We start from the raw sequence: 27971 nt of genomic DNA, 5'->3' as shown, positions 1-27971 counted from the left end.
AACTTAAAAACTTTACACGGTTTTGTCAATATTACAAACATTGCACATTTTACATATATACCCGAGTAATTCTCAAAGCAGTATAATATATCATAATGTAATTTATCTCCCCTTACAACAGGAAAGCAGAGATTTACACTGGTATTAGTTTTGGCATCATAACAAGGTATTACCAATCTTCCTCTTATTTACACTTATTAAGGTGGTACCTAACACTACAGGGAAATAACTCTGTAAAATCAGCTAAACGTTTTATTCACGTTCTATTGTTAAGGAAATATTAAGCTTCTCAATGATCAAATTTAGTGTTTGTCAAACTGCTATATATCCAATAAAATGTTTCTGTAAAATTAATTGGTTTAATTTTTTTGAAATTTTTACATTTTTTTCAAATGGTCAAAGTCAATATTTTGTCAAAATTCTATGTAAATTAAACGAGCCAAATTAGTTTTAGTCAAAGTGTTGGGTACCACCTCAATTCATATCTGATTATGCATTATGAAAGACAATATTTTTCTTCAATTATGATTCCTTATTTTAAGGTGGTACCCAACACTTTAACTAAAATTAATTTGGCTCGTTTAATTTTCTTGAAATTTTGACAAAGTATTTACTTTGACCCTTTGACAAAAATATAAAAACTTTAAAAAATTTGAACCAACTGTTTAATCAGAAAAAATACACTGGTTATATAGCAGTTTGACAAACACTTATTTTGATCACTGAGAAGCTTAATATTCCCTTATGAACACAATGTCATTAAAACGTTCTGCTGATTTTACAGAGTTATCTCCCTGTAGTGTTAGGTACCACCTTAATAATAAAAAAATTGTAAAAAGTAACCTCCCTTGGTTGTTTTCTGATATCTAGAAGACATTTTTCTCTTTATCTTTAAATAATGGGAGACAACTTATGAAATTATCAAATAAAATATTTGTTTCCATTTCCAAAACTGAGGCTTGAGCTTTTTACCATGTTGGACATCTTGGAATTTTATAAGTTCATACCTGAATATAAATCATCTGTCGTTACCATGGTAACTGTGGTATCTGTGGAATACTATCTTCCAGTGTAAAGCACAGCTGTTTGACGAAAAAGGACATTGAGCATGGTTTCATACATTGACAATGTTTATGACTAGAATACAGGACTCCTAGACTAGTAAAATTCAACTTTTGGCAAAGGTACCAGTAGTTATAGAAATGTCTCAGCTGGTAATTTTTTCTGTTTCCTCGACTATGGAAAAGGGGTAGACAGGGGTAAAGTCTTTTAAGATACAGGAAATAGTAAACAAAAATAAATACAGAATTACCTGAACAGACGTTTTTCCGTGACAAATAAAATATGATTAAGTAATTAATCCAAAGTATTATTTAACTGGAAGATATTTTTTTTTGTACAGTTGCACATGAAACATTTTTCAAATGGATATGCCCTATATATGTATGTTTCATCAAAAGAAGTTTTCATGCTTGATGTGCCCTATTTTTCCTAAATTCAGGAGCAACTGGATATCATAAATATTCAATGAAATTATTCTATAAATATTTTGATCCCCTCTTTAAATTTTTCTAAATTTAAAAAATTAAGCCACAAAGATCTACTTTAAGGGAAAAGTTCGTCATAATTCCCTGTTTCAGAATTTCAAGAAGTGTGGGTCATTTCATTTTTGCATTCTTATATGAAAATAACTTCACATGATTGGTTGAATTTCCATTGTTTAGATTGTTGTTAGCCAATCACAATTGATTTCTTAAATGCGATTCCCCAAAATGAAAATAGCATCACACCATAGGTTGAATTTCCATTGTTAAGAACGTTGATAGCCAATCACAAAGTTTTTATTCTTCAATGTGATTGATGCTATGACTGTTTTGTCCGTGAAAGAAATGATGTAGACTTTGATTTTCTTAATGAAATGTGTTTTTTCAACTGTTCTAAAACTTGTTCTTTCACAGACTGTTCCTTTATTCTTTCTTTGAACTGGAAATCTAATAAATCCTGCATGTCAACCTGTAAAAACAAGACCTAAAAAATCAAGCAATTATACAGTGAAACAGGATTTCAGGTTACGTTTAAGTATTATTATATGACCCTTTTGATTTCTTTAGTAGCATTCTGCTGTTCAGAGGTTCAAGGTTGATCATGTTTTTTTTATTGTTGTACTCCTAAGGTGTCACATTTTCATGAAAATTTAACCTCTTTTTGTGCACTACAAAAGGTTATTGTGTCGCTTGTAAAAGTATAGTATATGAATCCTTAGCAATTTTATTTTTTTGAGAAATGGATATGAAAATAAATTTTATCACAGAAATTGAAAATGCCCCCATTCATGCTTGAATTAAAGTTTATTAAAACGATATTCTTAAGTATTCGCTGTGACTGATTTATCTCCCCTACGTGTCATTTGATCATATTTTCATCGCTAGCTATTATATCTCACACTATAGCCATTGATCAAGTTCTTGTGAATATTAAACTTATCTCCTCTACCTCTCATTCATCAATTTCTTTGTTAACTCCTCTACCTGCCATTGATAAAGTGATAAAGTTCTTTTGACAAAAGTATCTACCCTTCTATAGACATTCTTAAAGTTTTTCTGACTAAGTTATCTCCCCTTCCATCAAGTAATCAAATTCTTGTGACAAAGTTATCTTCCCTTCTAGCCATAGATCAATTTCTTGCCACAAGTTATCTCCCCTTCTAGCCATTTATCAAGTTCTTGCGACTAATTTAACTCCCCTTCCTGTCATTCATCAATTTCTTTTTTTACTAAGTTATCCCCTTGCAAGTCATTGATAATTTTTTTTGTGACTAAGTTTTTATCTACCCTACCTGCCATTGATCAAGTTCTTGTGACAAAGCTACTTTTTGTTGGATGGCCTCCATTAGTTGCTCATTCATTGATAAAATGTCCATTTTTGACTTGGCTAATTCCACTTCCATTTTATTCTGCCTGTTTATAAATAAAAAGAAGGGCATTTAATGTTAGCTTTGAATATGTATAATCATTTTAGACATAGAACAACACATCACACATGTGTTAGTATGTATTTCTATAAACTTGTAAGCAATTCCCTTTTAAAAGATTAAAAAGTAAGCAGACCCTTGAGGAGCACTTGAAATCACCCCTGATTTATGTTTGGTTAGGTTTTCTCAGTCTTCAGTTTTGTTTGTTGTGTTTTGTATTAACTGGTATTGGGTCTTTTGGTATTTTTTTTTCGTTTTTGCCTTCATGTGTTACCAGTTTGTCTTTGACTATTAAAGGGGCACTAGCTACGAGATATATAAACAACTAAAGTAAGAATTTTTTTTGTTCAATCAATAATGAAAGAGAAATAGTGAAATAATAATTCGCTTTTAGCAGGCAAAATGGTTCAATTTTGTCAAATTAAGTGAAGAAACATTGATAATTACTTATTCACTTGCAAGTGAATAAGTCAAAATCTGTATTCATGTGAACTTCAATTTAACCCCTTGCTAGAGATTGACAAGCATGCATTGTAAGTGTACTGGTTATTTAAAGAAAAAGAATGTCAACAATGAAAGTGAAACTACAGTAAATCATTTGATTACTGATTCAATCCATATAAAATCATTCTTATACAGTTAAAAACAATGAGAAACATATATTTTTAATCTATAAAATAAACTCAAACAGAATTAAAAAAAATCCAATTGCACGTGTTGATTTAATCTATTCATATCTTTATTCATGTTTACATCGCTTATATGGTCATCTTAGGTCAAATAGATAGTTAATTAGATGGCGTCTGGACTAAAATACACACGAAACAAGCCTACATATTATCTATTCCATGCTCTGTAAACTGTTTATTTTAGACTTTTGGTAGTTTAGATAAATGTTTTACATTATTATAAATGAAATATGAGAATTTGAGTCAAATCGGTGACCATGAATTTGACTGCTAGTGCCCCTTTAAAATAATCACAATTTTAAAGTTAGGTAATTTTTCTGCATTTATTATTCTTTGTCCATTGTTAATCTAACTTTATATCTTGTCCTTTTTAATACTTCTTAATTTTTTAACTTTATTTTTCCTTCTATAAATCCTTTCTTGGCCCTCATACTAGCAATCCTTGTTGATAAATAAAGATGTATGATTTACGTGTTTGTTTGTAACAACATATTCAAAAGTCCAATTGAAAATGCGGCAACTCACTCAATGCAATTTTATAGCTTACTGTTTGGTGTGAGCCATTAAGTATGAATATCCCTTTGGTACTTAATTCTATCTCTCTTTTTTAAAATACAAAAATGGAAATGTACATGCATAATAAATAATTATATCTATATTGTTTTTGGAGGTAACCAACTTAAAATATTTTACTTCAAAAAAAATTATAAGCTGGTTTAAAAAAATTACTCATAAGATATATGTAGACAGAATATTTTACACCAGTTTCACCCAATTTCATTCATGCAAATCCCTATAAATACAGTGCAAATTAAGATTGATTGATTTGTTGTGGGTTTTTAACGTCAGTTTTAGCACTATTGGATATATGGTCGGGCTTAGTTTTTATTTGTGGAGGAAGCTGAATTGCTAGAGATAACCTTTGGCCTGTGAGATAATGTTGAAGTCAAACTAAATGTTAAAAGGCTTAGTGATACAGTAACTTCTTAAACCACTCAGCCATTGATTGAGTTAAGAGCAAGAAAAACCAAAAATTATATCTTTGTTTTCTCCCATCTTAATAAAAGATGACAACATGTCTTGACCTCAATGTGGTTTTATTATGTTAAACTAATCAATAAATTTACTTTTCTAAAGCCATATCTCTATCCTGTCTGGCTTCCTGTAAGAGGTCGTCAGGACTAAGACTCCTCGTGCTATCCTGAAGTCTGTCTCGCTCAGCTTGTAATCGGGACAGTTCCTCATGTTGTAACGTCAACTGAAATAAGTATACAATATCTAAATCCAGTGTCAGGCTTTTAATTAGTTGCTGCGAAGCTAATTTAAATTTGCAATAAGGTGTTTGTGTGTTTGGGCAATGTTGAAAGCCTCACTGAATCATTGAGATAAAGAACAACAATAAAAACGAGTTACTTCCTTTGTTTTAGGGTTTGTTAAGTACATTTTTGTCATGAAATTATTTTTATGTAGCGTACTGTAGATTCATTTATTTTCTTGGGTATCATTTTTTTAGGGATGGAGGAAAACTTTAGAGGTGTAATACCACCAAATCATGGTACGTCACAACCGGTTGCATACGAAAGTAGGCCTAAAAAAATATTCCCTTGAATTTGACAGTTGTAGAAAATTAACCCTGCATTTCAATGCACTTAAATTTTTCTGAGTCATAAATATGTATGTTGGGTGTCTGAAAGCATCATTCTTTTTTTATTTGATGGTCTTATAAAATATTTTGGAACGTTAAGGTTACATAGTTACCAAAGCAGGTAACCAGTAAATAACAGTGTAAAAAATGGGTTGTCTACCCTCGGCAGTGGTTACTTTCTTATATGCAATGAAATGTAGTGTGAAATTTTCACTGTATCACTGGAAAGGATTGAACTTTACAAATGCAAAGTATTTCTTTGGTTGAAATAAAGGTAAATACTGTACGATTTTTTTAAAAGTGCCAATTTAACAAAGACTAATAGGGAAAAATCAATGGTGGTATTACACCTAGATGAGTTTCCTGAAAATCATGCATTATTTGCTTTCAAGATAATACATTTGATTTGATCAAGTTTCACTGTATTAACTTTAAAATTCTTTATTCTCAGAAAATTCAAGATGAATTTAATATTTGTAAGGTGGATCATTTTAAGTCATTGATCTGTTTCTTATCTAGTCATTATAAAAACCACAACGGTGCAACTAAATTTTTAATTACTGCAAAACACTGGAACACTACGATTGTTCTATCAAACTTTTCTGGTGATTTTTCATGTGCATGTCTAGGATATGTGAAAGGAACCTTAATTGTTATGAAGGACTATAAATATTGCAACCAGAATTTTCTTAACATCAGTACTTTAACTTAAATTTCTATTCTTTATAAGGACTTACCTCAAGTATGGAAATCTGTTTGACAATCACATGAAAATAAAAAATAAAATTTAATCATTTGAAGAATATAAATATGTTAGACTTATTTATTATTATATTCTTACTATTGTGTTTAAAGTTTCAGTTCTTTTGCAAATAATACTCAGAACTGTAAGTTTAAATTGAGTTAAAAGTTATAAGACTTAATTTTATTCTTCTCGGTGTGGTAGTACATTAAACAGATAATTTATTGGTTGACTGATTGATATTCAATTCCAGCAACAAATATTACATGAAGACCAACAGACAAACATTTTTAGTCTGATTTTTAACAATATTGCTTATGAAGTACCAGTCTAAAAGAAGATATAGCAATGACATTCTGACTCCAAGTTGATTAGCCTTTAATCTTACTATAAAATGTCACATTCTTTGCAAAAAAAGCAACAAATTGAAATTTTGATATGTAGACTTGATCCATTTAAACTAACAACCTTCATCATGCTCTCACAAATAAAATTGAGAAAAGAAATGGGGAATGTGTCAAAGGGACAACAACCCGACCATAGAGCAGACAACAGCCGAAGGCCTCCAATGGGTCTTCAATGTAGCGAGAATTCCCGCACCCGTAGTTGTCCTTCAGCTGGCCCCTAAAAATATGTATACTAGTACAGTGATAATGGACGTCATACTAAACTCCGAATTATACACAAGAAACTAAAATTAAAAATCATACAAGACGAACAAAGACCAGAGGCTCCTGACTTGGGACAGGCGCAAAATTGCGGCGTGGGTTAAACATGTTTGTGGTTTACAACACAACATATAGAAATAAAATAAATCATGCATACTATAAACAAACTATACTTTGTGCTTTTGGTTTTTTTTTAAATTTTGGTTCATTTGTATGTTTCAGAGTTTTAATTAAAGTGTGACGTCCATTTAGCTGACCTGGTATACATTATTGTTGAGGGGGCATCTGAAGCCCAACTCTGGGCGTGGGATTTCTTTCAGAGATTAAGACCCATTATTGGCTTTTGCTGTTTTTTTGGTTTGGTTGTTACATCTTTGACACATTTCCTTTTTCAATTATCTATACTATATAAATATTTCAAACAATATGTTATCTGAGTAACTTTTTGTTTGTGTGATTTTCAAGAATGGACAAAAATGTGAATTTAATAATTGCAGTTTTGAAAAATCTGCAAACAGATTGATCTATTATCAGAACGTGATCTCTTATTATTGCAATTCTCACCCAGTCACATTATTGGCTTTTAATAAAAACCAAACTCACAATAATTTGTAAATTTATTAAACTACACCAATACTCAATTCTACCTCAGGCATAGATTACCTTAGCTGTATTTGGCAAAACGTTTAGGAATTTTGGTCCTCAATGTTCTTTATTTGGCCTTTTTAACTTTTTTGGATTCGAGCGTCACTGATGAGTCTTTTGTAGACGAAACGCGCGTCTGGCGTATATACAAAATTTAGTCCTGGTATCTATGATGAGTTTATTTACACATACTATGTCACATTTTATGTTAGTAAAAAAATACACATTCTATGTTAGTAATTTTTGTTACCTTTACCTTGTTGGTCAGATGACTCAACTCTTCTGTTTTCGTCTTCAATTTGGAATCGCGTTCAGATAACTCTGTTTTAACCCTGTCAAGGTCATTTTGAGCCTCACCAAGTTCATGTCTAAGTTCACCAATTTGTTTATGTAATGTTACCATGGTTTCCTCATCATCTGATAAATTTGTTTGGACTTCAATACATGCAAACTGAAAATATTGAAAACAATAATTAAATAATAATATTTATTATAATGGAAGATTTAATTATAAATTTGACAGTTATGTCAGATACATTACACAGCTACTTTTGCATAGGTACTATTTCTGTACTATTTCTGTACTTAAAATCTGTAGTACTGGAAATTTACTTTTAATATTTAGTACTATTTCTTTACTTTAGAATTATTGTAATATTTAGGTAGTTGTATTTTCCAGTACTTGAATTGTACTTAAAATATTGGTACAAAAATAATACAAACAATGATCACAGTATTCCATGTTTTTAACATCGTAACTTTATGAGATTTGGTGAAGACAAACTTTCAAAATGCTGAAAATGTTACCATGCAACAAAAAATCTGTAGTACTTAAATTTCAAGTACAAATCAAGTACTGTAAAATACAGGTACCTAAATATTACAATAATTTTAAAGTAACAAAATAGTACTGAATATTAAAAGTAGATTTCCAGTACTACAGATTTTTGGTACAGAAATAGTACCTAGTATGCAAAAGTAGAAGAAATGTTTTTGCATAGATGATATTTGATTATGGATTTCGACATTTCAAGTTCAACTTAGAAGAAGGGGGTTTACAGTTTAATATTATATCCCAATTCTGTCAATTTTTACATGATTTACAAAAAAATTATCAGAAAAAGGTTCTATGACTATACAAACCACTCACTAAACAAATTCTGTTAGGGTTAAGGAAAATAAATATTTTCCCATTTGGTATAATGTAGAGTGCAGAAAATCTCTAAAAAAAATAAAATTTGCATTACAAATATCTCAAAGAAATACTTACATGAGATTTATTTGAGACCATGTTCTGCATGACTTCTCTGAGATCTTGTAACAAGGGAGATAAGATACCCACTTTATAACAACCTGGATACTTGTCTACTGATTTCCCACAATCTTTACATAGCTGTTTCAAATGGGAATACACATTCACTAATTCTTCTTTCAACTAATTAAGTAAAAAATAACAAACTTGTAAACTTGGAGAATTATGACAATTTTATAGCAAACCAATAATATAGAGAATTAGATATTTACATCTGAAAGTAAAATATGAAATTGATTCAATGATTATAATATACTTTTTTCAATTCATGGCTATTTCCATGGTTTGTCTGTTTTTAATAAACCATTTGCCAAGAACCTGTTGGTCAGTGGTTGTTGTTTGTTGATGTGGTTCATAAGTGTTTCTCACTTCTGTTTTTTTTAATTTAGATTAGACTGTTGGTTTTCCTGTTTGAATGGTTCTAAACTTGTCATTTTTGGAGCCCTTTAACGCTTGCTGTTCGGTGTGAGCCAAGCCTCCATGTTGAAGGCCGTAAACTGACCTATAATGGTTTACTTTTTTAAACTGTGACTTGGATGGAGAGTTGTCTCATTTGCACTATTACCCATCTTTTACAGTAATTCAGTTACATGTTAAATTGTATATCCTTTGAGTAAGGTGCAATAAATAGTTTTATTTTGATCATTAAATATATCATGTAACAAAATTATAATAAATGCATTATCTTGAGGGTTAAATAATAAGTTGCTGAATCTAGTTGAACGACACAATTAATAAATGCAGTTAAAATCCCAGCTTCTTTTAATGGTTAAATAACCCTCATTATCTTGAGGGTTAAATAATAAGTTGCTGAATCTAGTTGAACGACACAATTAATAAATGCAGTTAAAATCCCAGCTTCTTTTAATGGTTAAATAACCTGATTAAACTTATTGTTGTATTTCGCTTACTTCGATCACTCTATCCTTGGTAGGACACTGTAATTACTCAATTTAACCATCTTTGAATAGATCAAACATCTTTTGCATACCTCATAATCAGTGCAGTAATCTTGGGAAGCATCTTGAAAATCTGATAAAAACTGTGAGTCTGTTAAAGCTTGAGGCTCGGTAAATTCTGTCAGCAGGTCATGTGATCTATGAACATTGGAAACGTCCTCATCATCACATTCAAATTCATCTTCTTCCATCATCTCAGCTAAAGACATGGGATAATCGGAAGAATACTAAAATAGGAACAAAATACATATAATGTTTCAGCTATTTTATACAAACTAAGGGAGATAATTAAAAATACATAATAAATAAGATTTTTTTTTAATATCAGAAATTTGCATTTCAAACTGGAACTGTCAATATGTCAATCTGACGAATACTGAAATATAATTGTCCATATTTCAGATAAAAGACAGTTTTAACTAAAAATGCACGAGAGACTACAAAAATTTGAGACTGCTTACTCTACTGTGATGTTGTATGTATAGATCTTAAACTGTCAAGAAGATGTGGTCACTATCTACTTAGAGAACTTTAATTCTTAAGTACAGAAGAACATAAAAAACTACCTTTTGTAAACTCAATGATATTAGATTTATCTCACAAAAGCTGTTAACACTAAGCTAAACCATTATAATAGCTTAAAAAGAGCAAATTCCCTGAAATGGTTTTTTGTATAGTATAATAATGTTGATACCAGTGTAACATTTACTGATCTGATAAAAAGGTTTACGTCCCAGCCTAAACCAGAGTAAGAAGCCTGTTTGTTCATTTAATAGCATGATTTTGAGTGTGACTAATTTATTTATTTTCATGTTCATATTTGTACCTTGTATTTTATAGTAGGAATAGATCAGATTAGTATACCGGTATTAACTATATATATTTTACTCATTAACCAAGATCACACGCCAAAAAAAAGATCACATTGTGGCTTGCAGCTGATCATAATTTACTGCATGGATGTTCAGAATATACAATAATCTATATTAAGTTTACTAATCTACAGACCTGAGATGTAAAATCAGGAGGTGGTGTTGAAGGTGACATAAGTTCATTCATCAAGGGTTGGGATTCATGGTTGCTAGGTGATAGTTGTGACAGTTCATTAAACAAGGTTTGTGATTGGTTGTGACCACTAATTGGGGAGGAGTGAGTTGATGACCTTGATGCAAGGTGATGAATCTGAGCCTGAAGCTGTAAATTTGTTTCCTGGAGCTCAATGATGTCTCTTTCTCTATTTTGTACCTAAAAAATAAAACAAACTGGTCAATAATTATTATAGTTACTAACATATAAAAAAGAAGATGTGGTATGATTGCCAATGAGAAAACTATCCACAAAAGACCAAAATGACACAGACATTAACAACTATAGGTCACCGTACGGCCTTCAACAATGAGCAAAGCCCAAACCGCATAGTCAGCTATAATAGGCCCTGATAAGACAATTCAAACAATTCAAACGAGAAAACTAACAGCCTTATTTACGTAAAAAAAACAGTTCATTTAAGAATTGAATGCTTCTTTTTGTAACTTCATTCTAAAAATGTGCGCACGGTCAACGCTTTTACAACCCTATGAAGTTAAAAAAAAGAAGCATTCAATACTTACAATTACATTTTTAGCTAGTATAATGAAAACACGAATTTTGTCGTTTTTTTATTTAATTCACCTGTGTACTTTATTGTTGGACCTCCTGTTATCATGAATGATAAGTTTTATTGTGTAATGCAATATTGCTTAAGGAATAACAGGTGATGTGTTGTTAGCCAATCAGAATATAGTATTATAATGAAACATGCATCTAATGTAATTATTCTACATTGATATCCAAATTGGTTTCCATCTTCTCTACTATTATTGATAGTACTTAATTACCATCAAAGATTGTTGATGCCATTGGCTGTATTTCGTTATAAAGGTATCAGACAAAAAAGTTCAATTATTAACTTAAATTTTTTGCAAGATGTTGGGTGTACGAGTGAGTTCAAACTTCATAACATAAATGCATGTTTCTGTACATGGATACATGTTTAGTGTCCAGAAGTAAAAATTACATCCAAATTCATCATGTGCCAGAACAATTCCACCATGTTAATGTGATATAAACATGAACCCATCTGTGTACAAAGTATGGAAATAAGAATTGCATTTGCTCTCTAATAATATTTAAATTAAGTTATCAATCCTATTTATTATTTCAAACTGTAATTTATTTGCATTTCAAATATATTTTTTTTTTATAAATTATTCATATTTTCCTTTTCATTTTCTGGTGCACAGAAAGTTCCAATACAGACTCTTGTTATGAAAAACATAAATATATATCCAGACACTTGCAGCAAAGGACAAAATTCAGAAAAATATTTTCCTGTGTATGAATTTTGTTCAGACATATCGTAATAAGTTTCTTCTAGTTTTGCAAATATTCTAATACTGATTTTATCTATGAGTTATCTCCCCTGTCACAATTCAACAATTTTCAGAATGATTTTATTTCTAAACTTGTCCAAATCATGAAATTATTTCATAGGCAATAGACATAACAGCTTATTTCTATTTTTCAAGGGCTTTGAAGGTGGCTCAGTCTTACTTATACTTGATCAATTACTATCAAAATTGAGTTGTGAGCTTGAACCCTGTGCAAGGGCAGGTAGCCGTTGATTCTAATTTTAACTGACTATGTTTGTGAGTTTTCCTTCCAAAGAATGTGGTGTTCTGGTCACTCCCACTTCCTCCACCAAAAGTTGGCTGTCATGAAATATAGCCAATAGTGTGGAAAGAGGCATTATACACCAATCAATTAATCTTTTTTTTTTTAAATATGGAAGCTTTATACATGTACCATTTTATCACAAAAACTTCATCCAGTTTTTTACCTTCTGTTCTGTTTCTCTCTTTGTTCTGTCTAGCATTAATATTCTCTCCTGAACTTCTTCATGACTTGATGCTAACCCATCTCTTTCCTCTGTTACCAAGGCAATTTTTTTCTCAAGCTCACATTTTCTTTTACTTAGCAAGTTTACCTGTAATAATAATGTACAATAAATTCTAACTTAATTGATAAAAGTAATTAACCTTTTTCAATCCTCTTCTTTCTTCAATATGTGTATTTTACAATAAGGTTCAATGAACCCAGTAGTATGGAAGCAGCTGTAATTTGAGGTAAATAAAGGTATATTTTGTCAATAATTAATTATTTTCTTTTAGAATATCATAAAAAAGAATAGGCCATCAAGCTAGTTATCATGTTGCAAACCAATGTAAAAAGCTCATACATGTGTACAGTGATATTTTTTGCCTTAAATTAGTGAAGAATTAATAAAGGCTTTTTTCCTCTGGAGAAGAATCCCAATTTGAAAAAAAAACGGCCTAAAATTATTCCCAAAAAGACAACTTTTTTCCCAAACAGTGCAGTCTCAGTAGTAATTGTGCATGAATACAAACTGAAAAACACTCATTTAAACAATTTTCTTGCCTAAAATGACTATATGTGCACATTAGAGAGTATATTTATGTATCATCATTGACAAAATGAGGTCTTATTTTAAAGCAGGGTTTGACTCTTGAAAATGGGTCTGTAAATTGAAGTTTCAGTCAAATTCATGGTTTATTTTAAATTTCCCAATTTGATGAAAATGAAGCATATTTTCCCAATAAAAAAGGGTAGAGGTAGTTTTGAAAAAAGCCAACAATATCACTGGAGTATTTTGTGAGAGTTTATCAAGGATTTATAGAGTAAACACTGTACTACCTGCTATATAAATCCATGGGTTTATATTCATGGGAAAAGAGTTTTCATGTTACTTGAAGAAATAAAAGTTATTAACATAAATATCTAAATATTGGGATAAATAAAGCACTTTTGCATTCATAGCAAAAAGATAAATTAAGTGTTTTTCATTTATATATAAATCTGACTTAAATTATCTCCCTTTATAATAAAGCTTAAGGTGGTACCCAACACTTTCACTAAGATTAATTTGGCTCATTTAATTTTCATAAAATTTTGTCAAAGTATTTACTTTAACACTTTAACAAAAATATAAAAATTTTTAAAAATTTGAACCAACCGTTTTGCCAGAAAAATTACACTGGTTCAACACCAATTTTGATCATTGAGAAGCTTAATATTCCTTTTTCAACACAACGTAATTAAAACATTTAGCTGACTTTACAGAGTTATCTCCCTGTAGTGTTAGGTACCACCTTAAGCTGTTTTGATTTCATTTTTTTAATCCAAGTACAGCAAAACATAAATATAGCAATGATTTAAAATCATGTGAATTTCTTCATTTTCTAAATCAATTTCTTTTTCAGCGATAATTTGCAATCATTTGTCAATTACAAGAGGGCTAATACTCCTATTTAATTAATACTTTATCTCCGTGCCTCAATCATTTTTATTTCCAAATATGACATAATTTTCCCTATCACTCATAAAACAAAAATAGAAAGAGACAAGAATAGTTTTAATACATTACAATTCTTCCAACTACATAAAAATAATAAATACTGTATCAATTACTATAAACCAATATAGTAAATTCCTTTACAATCAAGTTCTACTAATAAAGTTGATTAAAATGACCAAACGGAATAAAAGACACAATAAACTCGACAAACAACTATTATTGTATCCAGATGTACTATTGTTCAAAGGTAATTGTCATCTGTGACCACGTTTTACAGTCGATCCCAGTAGGTTAATGACGATTTCATTCCAGTTAATTCTCTACATGGCAATAAAGCTATATATGGTGGGAGGACAATCGGGTGATCAGAGAGAAAGTTAATAATAGATGTGGGTCATGCCGGATAAAATACTGATAATCTCTTTCGAAATATTTATAAATTATTACAATTGAAACAGGTTAGGTTTTGCAAGAGTAAAAGTTTGCATTTCACTTTCTTAATAGCATTATTTCTATGAAATATTTCCTGAATTTGCAAAAATATAATCTTTGTCAGTTGTTCAGTAATAAAAATCATAAATTCTCAAAAATATTTCTGAATTATTAGGATTGTAATTTTTACGCCCTATAAATGCAAAAGTAAACAAAGCATGTGTCCATAACTACACGGATGCCCCACACACAATATCATTTTCTATGTTCAGTCGACAGTGATATTTGGGTAAAACTATAATTTGGCATTAAAATTAGAAAGGTTATCAGTGGCGTAGCTAGGCCATTTATAAGTGTACGCCCGAACCTCGGCAAGGAGAGTGAGGGCACCATCGTGTCCAAGTCATAGCACCTGTTGGTAGTGAGTCTGAGGCAGAGGGGCCAAGCCCCTCTGTCTGAAGCGAACGAGTTATCAAGAATGAGATACCATTTCTGTCAATAAAATCTTACCAATATCAACATACTTTAGAGTCTAATTTGTTTATATGTTATGTTTAATTTATTCTTTGTGTTTATTTGGTTTTAGAGAAAATGTCCAAACTTGTTACTCTCAAATATGTTTAAAAGGAGCCATGGGGTAAAGCAATCACTCAATCAAGACCCCTTTACATGTGCAAATTTCGTTAATGGACATGAAATAATTAATTTTGATAGTTTTCAGGTGTCTTATGAAAATTTGTAAAGGTTGGAACCCTAGTTCTCGCCTGGGCCTATGATTGCATCTTGCAAAAAATTAATCTGTCCATTCATTAATCTGTCCATTCCAGGATTTTAAAAATATATATTTCTGTCAAAGTTTCATGGCAATCTATGAAGGTTTACAAATTTATCATTTAAACTATTAAACAGACCGGTCTGTTAGATGCGAAAAGATAAGTCTGTAAACTGAAAAATGAAAACAAAAATCTTTTAAAATTTTGCTTCAGACATTAATCATAAAAAAGCTGCTGCTAAGATTCATAAAATTCGATGAAGGTTTGACAATGTAATTGATGTGTAACAAAAAACCCTAGACTGTATCTACTTGTTAACTGCAAAAAGAAAATTCCTTTGATCAATAAATACGGTAAAACTAAATATATATGTCCAGCTTTCGTAAAATTTCATGAATGGTTGACAGTCGTTGATATCTAAAAAAAAGTTTTCACAACATGCTGAACCAAAATGTTGACGCTGCCGACGCAATTTAGGATTGCTATGTCTCGCTTTCGAGACTGAAATGTCGCAGACTCGACAAAAACGCAAATCTCAACAGATAATGAATAGCTTTAAACAAAGGGAAAGTAATTAGAATTCACAGTAGATTCAGACTTTGACAGAAATTGAACAAATGTATAATACAGTGTATGATACCTTTTGATTGAAAAGTAAATTTTTATCTTTTATTTCCAATTATACAAACCATTGAAGAAAGATATACAAGGCTTATATGGTTTTAACCAGTTCTTCTTAATGTATTGAGATGAAAATATTTTTTTCACCAAAATTCAAGTGTACGCCCGGGCGTTTTGACGTTAACGTAGCTATGCGCCTGATTATATCATAGCAAACATGTGTACTATATATAAGTTTCAAGTTGATTAGACGTCAAATTCATTAAAAACTACCTTGACCAAAAACTTCAATCTGAAGCTGGATAGACAGACAATTGAACAAAGAAGCACAGACCAAAAAACCTAATGCCCCTATAAGTAAGGGCATAAAAATGTATAATATCTTGTTTTTAAATATGGAAAAGATTGTGGAGATACATTCTGGTACCTCCGTTATCTTTAACAAATACTGTGAACTGGATTATAACAAGATAACATGGTCTACAGTAAGACATGGCATCCTTCCAAAAGATATTGATCGAACCAGTTGTTGCTCTCGTTCCTAGATTCTTGAATATGTTTTTCTCTTATATAATAAAATACATCATAACAAATTACTGCCAAAACACAATTATTGTTATTGATTTAACAAATTATGTCCTTAACAAAAGTGCAAAAATAATGTTATATTATATAAATATATTAATTGCTTTCTGAAAACAGGAAATTTCAAGTAAATGCTTAAAATTTGTTATGTGGTGTGCATTTAGTTTGCAAAAAAGCACGGACAAACATTTGTTGTTTAACATTCAACGCTGCAATCTGAAGCTTTTTCACAAAGACTTCTTTTTTTCAACCCTCCTCTGTTCATGGAACAAGCGTTGGCATACATGAGGCATGCTCCAAATGAACATTGCAAAAATAAAAACATGGCTAAAAATAAAAATCTTGAATTGTTCACTCCCCTACTGTAATTGATCTCTTCTACCAGCGAGGATGTTGCCATTAAAGAACAGTGGACTATAACGACAAAATTATTCAGGTTAATAAAATATAAAATTATTTCAAACCAAAGAAACTGAAGACAAAATAAAATAATATGTGTGTTTCCTATTACATCTTTGAAAAAAAGGGTAGGTAGGTACATCATGCCGGTATTTCAAAGGAATATTACTTATGAAAATCAATATCAAGGCTAAGAAATACGGGTGAAATCGGGTCATTTTCGGAATTCCCGGGTTATTTCAATGACCCGACGGGTGTCCCGGGTGATCCCTCAGAGTTGTGAAAATCTTGGGTCACACCCGCAGAATACGGGTCAGTTGACAGGTATGTAACATGTAGGGAATTGTTTTTATATTGAGTCTATGGGAGCGAAATTCTGACTTTAACAGTGCTTATTTGAAAAATTTCCTAAAATTAAAGAACCTTATTGAGCACGCTCACATACCCCACGTCCCACATTGTCATTGGAGAAATTAAATAAGTCTAAGAAAAAAAATTGTACAAGAAAAAATATTTAATAATAATTTCCTGCCAATATGCACATCTACATAGTATATGTCCTTATTATCTACAAAATTTCATGAAATTCTCTTGAGTGGTTTCAGAGGAGTTGAGATGACAAACTGTTGAAGTAGTACCTTAAAGCAAATACATTCAAAGAGGTGTAACTCCTAGAAAAAAATTTGAATCATAATTTCCTGTTGATATGCACATCTAGATAGTATGTCCTTATTATCTAAAAAGGTTTCATGAAATTCTGTTGTGTGGTTTCAGAGGAGGTGCGATGACAAACGTGCTGCAGTAGTACACTGAAGCAAATAAGTTCAAAGGGGAGTAACTCCTATAAAAAATTGAATTGTAATTTCCTGTCGATATGCACAACTACATAATATGTCCTTTTCATCTAAAAAAGGTTTCGTGAAATTCTGTTGTGTGGTTTGAGAAGAGTTGCGATGACAAGAATCAGGACTGACGGACAGACTGACGGACGGACAGGTCAAAAACATTATACCCTCCGCAACTTTGTTGCGTTGGGTATAAAAACTTAAGGTAGGTGAATTCTAAACTTAAAATACATTAGGCAGGTAGGGAAATAGGAAACACACATATTTTTTTTAATTTGGCCTAAGCAAAACCTTACCTCTTCCTGTAGGATCTCCAACTGACTAACATGAAAATGCATGGATGATTTCCGACACAACATTTGTTCACGTAAACCCTGCATTTCAACCACAAGACCTTCTTCATGAACTGAAGATTGACGTATTTCCTCCTTTAATCGTTCATTTTGCACAGTTAGCTCCCTTATTTTCTCTGTGGCAGCTTTATCGCCATTGTCACTGTAATGTTGCTGCGTCTGAAGTTCGTGTCGTAGTTGTGAAATGTCATATTGTAATTCCTTAATCGTATTTTCATACTCCACCTCCGTCTTTTCAAGCTTCAAATGAAGTTCATATTTTTCTTGTTGAAGTTCCTGGTAAAAAGAATTACAAATATTATTCATCATTTTGAAAATTTTCAGTGTGGTTTACACATATAATTTAATAAAAAAAATAAAAAATACACAATTTGATTTTAATAGCTGTATAAAATACTCAGTTTATTTTAATACAAGTATACCGACCCATGCCCAAATTCTTCTTAAAAACTGCTGTAATATGTATATTTTTGTTAATAAATATAAATTCTTACATTCAAAGCAGAGGGCAAAACTAAAGATGTATTATGATAAACAAAAGATCGACAATTAGTTTTTACAATATTTCTTTGAAGCTTTTAGAAAAAAATCTCCTGATGAAGTGAATACTCTTTGTCCACAAAAATGAATAACAATGAAACTATACTATTAGCTTAATAATAAGTAAATCTATAATACTAAAATTACGAGGTCCAATTTGTTAGCCGTCATCACGTAAAAACGACGAATCACAGAATTCAACTTTATATATAACTAATATAGTACAAAGGTGTAGATTAAAAATTACACCACTCCAGGCCCTTTTGTTTTCCACGTAATTAATATTGCCAATAATGAAGAAGTTCCGGGTCGAGTCCGCTACCGATACCAATAGTATATTCACCTGTTACCTATTACCTTATCTGTACGTTCCGCATCTGACAGGCGCACCACCAAACGTTGTATTCAGGATTAATATGCTATATACACGGGTCATAACCACAGGGTTGACACAACTAAATTGTCAAATTGTTACCTATTGTAGTATTTTAATCAGTTAGACTTTCTAAGATAACAATACGAATATTAAAAATCTGGACTAAAAATAAGGCGTATAGGTACAGTTTTCAATTTGTTAGTGGGCATGACGTAAAACAGCGAGGCAAAGAATTCAACTTTACTTATAACTTATATAGGACAATGCTGTTGATTAAAAAATACTCCATTCCAGGACCTTTTGTTTTCCAAAGAATTAATATTACCAATAATTGATAAGTTCCAGTTCGACGGGTTCAAACAGAAAGACTTGAAAGCAGAGAAAACTGTGTATCTTATAATCGGCATGACTTTAACAGATGACAGTACTTATACTAAAATAAGGCTTGCGCATAGTTACTTTAATTCAATCACGGACCCGTGATATCACGGGTGTGTTCTAGTGTTACTAAAAATTAACTATCTTTTAGTTATGGAGTGGTAAAGCAGCTTTGAAATTCTCATTTTTGAAAACTAAACATTGTCAAAAGGTTGGTTTAATGTTAGCAGGGATATGAAAGACTTAAAAATACTGAACTTAGAACTTTGAAAAATGTAAAATTCACATAAAATCATTGAAATTTTAGTTTTAATATGATATAACATTGCAAATATCTTGCAATATTGATATTTAATATTGGTAGACCAGTAAATTCAATGCATGGTTAATATCCCATTAAGTATTTGAGAGAGCTCATCAAATTTAATTCATGTGCAGCATATAACATTGTATAACAAGGTGGTGCATTATAATGTATTAGTAACTAAAGATGATGAACTATATATATGCACACAGATGTTTAAAATGTATGCAGAATTATTATAATTTGATTATCAGATAAATATATATACCAGCTTACTATTTACAAATAATGTTAGATTGATCATCAGAATAAGGTTGTTTTTTAATATTTAATTTAAACTACTTATATAGGAGGGTCTGATCTGGATGAAGGGTCCTCCATTTCTGATCTGGACTCCAGGATCGGGTGTTTTTAAGGGCATACGATACAGTTTTGATCCTGTATTTACATTTTGATAAAAATTTCCATATAGACTATTTTTTACCTGATTAAATCAAATATGTAATAAAAAATATACCTTCATGTGCTACTTTTTTAGTAAAATGAGGTCGAAATTTTGTATATTTGCTCAAAATTCAAATTTGTGTCCATATTTTCCCTTTCGAAAGAAAGACATAACTTTTTTGTTTTAAAAGATAAACACAAATTGTTTTTTGTTAAATAATTTGTAATTTCTGTATTTTATAAGTATCCTAAAAATTTATACATTTTTTATTCAGAAATAACTCATATTTATCAAATGTTCATGAATGTAGAAAAAAACATTATTTTTTGCTGTATATTATACATTATAAGCAACACGACAGTTGCCGCATGTGGAGCAGGATCTACTTACCCTTCCGGAGCACCTGAGATCACCCTTAGTTTTTTGGTGGGGTTCGTGTTGTTTATTCTTTAGTTTTCTATGTTGTGTCTGTGTGCTGTTGTTTGTTTGTCTTTTTCATTTTTAGCCACAGCGTTGTCAGTTTGTTTTAGATTTATGAGTTTGACTGTCCCTTGGGTATCTTTCGTCCCTCTCTTATCAAATTTTTAAAAAATGCACTATGTACGTCTTCATGAAAATTGGCACACATAATCTTCTTATGTAATCAAATCAAATGGCATTTTAAAAAAGAGGGATCCATGAACTCGTTTTCAAGTTAAATAAGTTTTAATGATAAAAATCAGTCGAAAAACTGAATCTTTTCCCGATAAGACATAGTTTGACGTCGTGAAAATAGCAATTTACGTTAGCAACGTCATTACCTCCCCTGTAACTGTATTGTATGCCCTTAAGCTTGGGAATTCGGGATTGATCCACTATAATTTGGCACCTTATTTTTCCCTTTTCATTATTTGTTTGTCCTTTATTCTTCACTTTTGTCCATTATTCTCTATGCATGTAAACCCAATATAAACCATCATGCAGTTTTATGACTTCTTGTGAGTTATTATTTCATTAAATTTTAATTGAAAATTTATTATAAATATTTCATAAAGTTTTATTAAATTATACTGTATTAAAATTTGCAATTTAATCTGGTGTGTTTTAACAATTTTCAATGTTAAAATATATAGAACTAGAACATATTGAATGAATCGCAAAACATAATTGATATACTGTATAAATTCAATGATATTTTGTAGAAAAAATTATAAAAATAATGGAAAACTTCAACCTATTAACAGATGAGAAATATTTTATAGAATTTTAAATTCTATTTAATATTATACCAATTTAAACACAGGATCAAAATTAGTACTATTCTAATTATTTAAACTTAGAAAGTGTTTATTTATTAAAAGATCTTGAGTATAGTAGATAGAGGATCTATGTATATATATTCATAACATCAATTTTATAAATTCATTAATTCATTAATCAGGGGGGGGGGGGGGGCACAAGATAGATAATGCAATGGGAACCATGTGTTCCCTTTTCATTTTAAATGTCATTTAGCAGTTTGGGATGAAAAGAGAGAAAATCCAACTCTATGACACTGTCTAATGTAAATTATCCTTTCTTGAAAAATATTTAATTAAAATTATGTGGATCTTGACAGCCTTCAGACTGGGGGTAAAAGACAGTAACTTTTTTGAAATTGTTTCCTCTGAAGAATAATAAGTTTTTTTTACCTCCACTGAAAAAAAACTTCATTTTAATAACACTCTTTTATTGAAAACTACCCAACAGTTCCATGGAACCCCACAGAGGTTGACTCAGATCTCAGAGATTACAGGTATTGTGAAATTCATTTATTTCTTACCTCTATCTTATGAGCAAATTCATCAGCTATTTGTTCATTCCTTCTTTCTAATTCATCATTTCTCTCTAACAAAGCTTTTCCTAATTCAGCAGCCAAAACTAAATCCCTTTCTTTTTGTGCAAGTTGCCCATAAACATCGTCCTCCTCACCTGGTACCACCTGTATGGGGATTTCATCATCCTCCGAATGTCTCCTGTCCCCCATGGCTTCAGCTAACTGGTAATAGTTATCTATATCTAATCGGAATTGGGACGGGGACGGGTCGTCCTCAAAATGACAAGCACACATGGTTGTTGAAATCTACAAGCCGTCATCTACAAAGAAAACCATGATGTCACTTTCTAACTTATCATAATTAAGTCAAAATTAATAATTAATATATGTTCAAAAGGTCAGCCTCCTTATTTTTATTATCCAATAAGACTTTAATACTGATGATCTAACGAAGTTTTACTCACCTTGATGCTTTTGTTTACTCCCTGATGGTAAATGACGTGTTGATTTCAAACTATCGATCTACATTGACTTTTTATTTGCACCTTGTATAAAAGACATCTCACCTGGACATTATGGGAGACAACTCTATCCATTTACCTGAAGGGAAATCTCTTATCTTTTATCTAAAGTATCGAAAATTGTTTACCTGTTATTTTAAATCATTATGGTCGTTTAAGTTTTAAATAATATCTGGAGGGATTTATTAATAACGCATATTTATCACTTTGTTAAGTGGTTTTTATAGAGAATGTTACATAAAACAAGTATTATACACCAACGTGTACCAGGTTTCTATATTTCACTGTGTCTGGTTCACCAAGTTCAACATATGCCGCTGGCTGTTGAAGCATAATAATTCTGTAAAATAAGTGTTTGTTTTTTTTAGTTCAATTATATGTTATTCATTGATCTGGAGACCATGTGATAGATTGAAAGAGACTTATATATAGTATACATTTATTCATTTATTTATTTTTTAAATTATTTTATGACAAAATTAAAACTATTTTCAAAGACGCTACAAACTAACAATCCACATCGGCCATGAACTCTCCTCCTTTTTCCGAACACTATATTATATTGAACATTTAGTCTACCGGCGCGTGCCTGCATGCATACAATGATTACAGTATATGATATTCAGTAGCGCTGCATTTACAAGAAGTACATCCTAACTCTGCGAAACTTTTTATTATTGAATTTGCCTGACGGAATTTCGTAGCACAATACAACTAAAAAAACTTGTATCAGGAGAGTTTGGTTTATCAAAATATATAAATATAGACTATATTGTTTTTGCATTTCACGATATCGGGGAGGGGGTTAGGATGGGGGTCATCCCTAGCAAGTTCTCTGAAAACTGCAATGCTGAACGCTTAAGTCCGAGTTCTCGAAACAAAATTCTATGAAAAATCATAGTTGCGTTTGTCACAATAATTATTTTGTTCATGCAAGCAAAAGTATTTTTTAATATGTCACATCTGGGACCAAAAGAAATCATAGTATATTTGTCCCATATTGCTTAAATTTTCACACACGTGCGAATAATCTAGTGTGCTTGATTTATGTTTATTGACTCTGCTGTAAAAATTATTTTTAAATAGGTTTTCGGTCTTATTTGAAAATGACAATTTTCATTTCTTTTTTTAAATAGTATCCACATATTATCTATGATATGTAATATAATAAACAGCTGCGCCATTAGCGCATGATACGCCCGTTGTTTTATGCAATAATCATAAATCGTTGCTGAGATACAGCGTGACATGTGAAAACACACATTTTTTAACAAAAAACTCAATAACTCTTAAATAAATTTTTGAATCATCACCAAAAAGTATACAGATCTTTAGATTAATATAACTAAGAAGTGTGTAAATTTTTAAGCAATAATCAATATTTTCTGAGATACAGCGTGACATGTGAAAACAAACCTTTTTTTAACAAAACACTCAATAACTCAATAACTCTTAAATAAAATTTTGAATCATCTCCAACAATTATACAGATCTTTAGATTAATATAACTAAGAAGTGTGTAAAGTTTCAAGCAATAATCATAAATTGTTATTGAGATCATACGGTGCGACATGTGAACCCCTCCCCCCCTTTTTTTTTTTTTTACAAAAAACTCAATATCTCTAAAATGAAATTTTGAATCAAAACTAAAAAGTATACAGATCTTCAGATTAATATAACTGAGAAGTTTGTAAAGTTTTAATCAATTATCATAAATTGTTTTTGAGATACGGCGTGAAATGGGGCCGAAAAACACACCCCACGTTTTAGTTACAAAGTCCCGTAACTCAAAAAGTTTTTATCTAATTTTCACCAAAAAGTATACAAATCATTTGAACATCATAAGAAACAATAATATGAAGTTTCATGAAATTTGGATAAGTCGTTCTCAAGTTATGGTGCGACATGTTTACGCGGGACAGACGGACAGACACCTGACATTTGTATACTATAATACGTCCCTTCAAAATTGTGACGGGCGTATAAAAATGTCGTTTCCTTTTATAATATAAACACATAGGAACATTCGATACAGGGATATTATTCCTAACTTCATGAATTTGCCGTAATTTAAATTTCGAAAAATAATTTCCTAAACGCTTGCACAATTTCACAAGAAAGAATTTACAAAAAGTTAGTAGGCATAAAGTTTAAAAGAACTATATATCATACATATTAAAAATATATCGATTCAACATTCTTGGCTAAAATATCATCTTTTCGTTAAAGAAATAAAAATTAAGAGAGTGAGTTTCCAAGTGTTATGCATATGATTAACTAGTGTTTCTGTACTTGTTTGACCTTGTGCAACACTGAAGAGACTAATATTGTACACTAGAAGCGCGCTTCTGAAGCAATGTCTTGATTATAATAATAAAGTGTTTATTTTTATTTTAAGCATGTGACATAATAATAAATGATTCATCTTAAAAACAACAACTAGAATCAACCTCAATGATAGTATACATAAAAATTATATCTGAAATTACCAGCAAAGGCACGGACCACACCAACCACCAAAACCAGACTTCTACAAAAAATGCATCACTCGAAATAAAGTTTAGATAGCCTGACTCTTACTCCTAAGCCCTTAACATCAAATTCTGGAAATGTGCCTGAAGATCTAATATGCTCATTCAACACCCTTCAGCAACAAGACAGCTACCGGTAGACCAGTTGCAAGACCTTACCAAACTACCATCTTTAGACTGAGGACAGGACACACCAGACTTAATCAAAACCTATTCAAAGTCATGCAAGTTGTTTCATCTCCAATGTGTCCTTGTGAAGAAGCAGAGCCGAATACTAACTGCATGCACAACTTTTACAGTCATATAAAAAAAAAGATATGATATGGTATGATTGCCAATGAGACAACTCTCCACAATTTACCAAAATGACACAGAAATTATGTAAGATTCATCAGGCAGTGAGATTGACAAGATATGGCATTCGCCAACAACACTCAAGGAGAAACTATATGGACCAGTGGATGCTCTACAGAAGACCATTATAAATGTTGCGGAGACTGGTATTCAAGTATACGGGCGAACGATAAGAAGATATGCGCATACTAAGGAAAGCCGCACGAAAATAATCAGTAAATGATCGCATCATTCTTCTCGATATTTGATGGATACTTTCTGTATTAGCAATCCATCAACATCTCCTTATTTTCATATTATGAATAAGATATGTGACAAGAAAACGCAAAACGAGAGAAAGATGTCATCAATTACAGATATTTTCCATGCATTTATTGCCGTACGGCTTTTCACAATAAGCAAAACACAAACCGTATGATATATGATATGATTATTAAGCCCCAGGGTTAAAAAATGTGAAACAATAAACAAAAAACAAACCAGACAGTCTTATTCTACAAGAATAAAAAAAATATGTAGTGACAAACAGCAATTAAAAAAAACAACAACAACAAAACAATATCTTATAGGCTTTAGTCATCTTGGTATTCTTTAAAAACCTCTTCGGGCAGGCACATCATAAGAAAGTAGTTCAGTTAAGCATGTTTTGCTCATGTATTTCTTTCTGTGATTCATGATGGTCCAAATTTGATTGTTTGAATGGGGTTAAAAGAGCGGCGAAATATACCAAAAGGGATATCAAAAATAACAAATAGACATCGGCACAATATACTGCCAACGCCATAACAAAAATAAGAAAAAAGACCAAAAAGACAATAATATATGAAATGCAACATAGAAATCTTAAGACTTGGTCTCAGGTGGTGGGAAGGGTAAGTAGATCATCCTCGAAGAATATGTCTATGCATTAAAAATATATAGCGCTCATAAGTAGGACATCTTTACAGCGAAGCGCCACTTTAAACACTACTGTCTATATCTTAAGTGGCGGAATCAGGATGGGTGGGGGTTATAACCCCCTTTTTGTTGAAAATCAATGCTTTTGACCTATATTTGCCAAATTGGAACCTTTTATCCTTGGTTTGGAACCCCCTGATCGTGTCGGCCAGTTTTTATTGGTGGTGGAAGCATGAGTGCCCGGAGATCATCACCGACCTTCAGCAAAAAAAAAAATGAGAATCCATGTCAATTAAGATATTGGAGTAGAGCGTAGTCGTGCCACTTGCAGGGTTCAAGCACACCACCTGGTGTTGACAGGCTAGTAATACAGTAGTTGGACTATACCTAGAACACATTTTTAACAGCAAAATATATGCTAACGCAATTTACGTCTTTCACATGTACCATTGCTGCAAGAAAGTTGACGGTGAAGAATTAATCAAATTTGTAATGGTATATATTTTTTCCTATTGTTTCATATAAAACACCGGCTACTATACTTGTTTGGGGTCCTTAAAACATTCAAATACACATAAAATATATATATTAAAGCAACTACATACCTATCGATATCCTTTTTGCCGTGTGGTGCAGTTTCCATTACATTATAGAGATTCGCATATTTTCCTTGTACAATGACACCGTTTACAGTTCCAATATTGTATTTGAGTATTTTGTTTATGTTTCCACTCAGTGTTTTTCTGGTAGTATATATCTATATTTCAAAATAAAACTAATCGTTTGTTTTCTAAGAATGTACATATGCTCCCTGCGTAAACTTGATTGAGTTTCTAATTGTCCTTTTAAATACGCTCCCTGCGTAAACTTGATTGAGTTTCTAATTGTCCTTTTAAATACCAAGATCGGGATATATATACATCAATTTGCATAAAATCCTCTTACTGTCAAAAGAAGCTCATGTGCTATTATGTAGAGAATGAGTAACCATGCAAGATAATTTTCCATTTATTTTTGGTGTCAAATTATAGTAACTTTTCCATTCATTAATTTTTTTATTGTAATTCATTATTCAAACAAGTGCTCTGTTTTCTTACAATTTTAATCATTTTAATCTGTACATGTACATACTAATTACAAGTGCTTTATAATCCGTTGTCAGAGTCTATTGTGTAAATGCTTTAACATTTAATTTCTTATCTCATTTCCTTTAACGAGATTTTGTATTTGTTCATTTCAAGTTCATTGTGTAACATTACATATGTATAAGGCAATTCAAAAAAGATCTGAAAAATATTTAATCGGAAATCCATGGAGATTTGGTGTCGTTTTTGTTGGTATGGCTCATTAGTGTTTCCCCGTTTCTTTAGTATAGACTATTCATACCGTTGGTTTTTCTATTTGAATTGTTTGATATATAGTCATAATAGTTTGATATATAGTCATTTCGGGACCCTTTCTAGCTAACTGTTCGATGAGAGACAAGGTTCAGAGTTGAAGACCGTGCTTTGACCTATAATTGTTTACTTTTTGCACACCCTGCCTTCAACGGGATGGATAGTTGTTTCGTTGGCACTCATATCACATCTTCTTATTCATATTTGCTGCATATCTAAATGACATTGTATGATTGCTCATACTTTTTCACATCAGGTTTTCGTATAGATGTGAACTTAATTAATCGAATGAAAATATTTAGTCCCCATCATTTTTAATTGACAAAGACTTGCGTTATTCTCAAGATATTTTGTAATCGCAAGGTCATCCTATATCCTTG

The 27971-nt window shown here is 31.2% G+C and overlaps 1 protein-coding gene across 4 annotated transcripts; it reads right to left on the bottom strand.

The window, feature by feature from the left end:
* Nucleotides 1-69: 69 nt before the first annotated feature.
* LOC143076742 (BICD family-like cargo adapter 1) lies at nucleotides 70-27026 on the bottom strand. Of its 4 annotated transcripts, none has more exons than XM_076252599.1 (12): nucleotides 26800-27026; nucleotides 21898-22211; nucleotides 17997-18329; nucleotides 12510-12656; nucleotides 10640-10876; nucleotides 9664-9858; nucleotides 8631-8795; nucleotides 7611-7811; nucleotides 6043-6057; nucleotides 4788-4918; nucleotides 2837-2957; nucleotides 70-2028 (listed from the first exon to the last, which is right to left on the bottom strand). In XM_076252599.1, exons 2-12 carry the CDS (start codon nucleotides 22183-22185, stop codon nucleotides 1864-1866), a joined length of 1998 nt encoding a protein of 665 aa, XP_076108714.1. In that variant the 5' UTR covers nucleotides 22186-22211; nucleotides 26800-27026; the 3' UTR covers nucleotides 70-1863. The 4 variants fall into 4 exon arrangements, with proteins under 4 accessions (XP_076108714.1, XP_076108713.1, XP_076108716.1 ...); XM_076252598.1 differs by lacking the exon at nucleotides 26800-27026 and adding an exon at nucleotides 22356-22489; XM_076252601.1 differs by lacking the exon at nucleotides 26800-27026 and adding an exon at nucleotides 22356-22489 and having other exon boundaries at nucleotides 70-2013.
* Between the last annotated feature and the right edge of the window lie 945 nt (nucleotides 27027-27971).

The sequence above is a fragment of the Mytilus galloprovincialis genome, chromosome 5 (assembly GCF_965363235.1).
Source record: "Mytilus galloprovincialis chromosome 5, xbMytGall1.hap1.1, whole genome shotgun sequence".
Lineage (NCBI taxonomy): Eukaryota > Metazoa > Mollusca > Bivalvia > Mytilida > Mytilidae > Mytilus > Mytilus galloprovincialis.
This window is presented reverse-complemented; position numbering and strand designations above follow the sequence as displayed.

Coding starts and splice junctions, on each gene's coding strand:
- LOC143076742 (XM_076252599.1), bottom strand. CDS start 22,185: ATGTGTGCTTGTCATTTTGAGGACGACCCGTCCCCGTCCCAATTCCGA. Junction 18,330..21,897: donor AATTTGCTCATAAGATAGAG/GTAAGAAATAAA, acceptor TCTTTTTACCAG/GAACTTCAACAAGAAAAATA. Junction 2,958..4,787: donor AGAGATATGGCTTTAGAAAA/GTAAATTTATTG, acceptor ATTTATAAACAG/GCAGAATAAAATGGAAGTGG.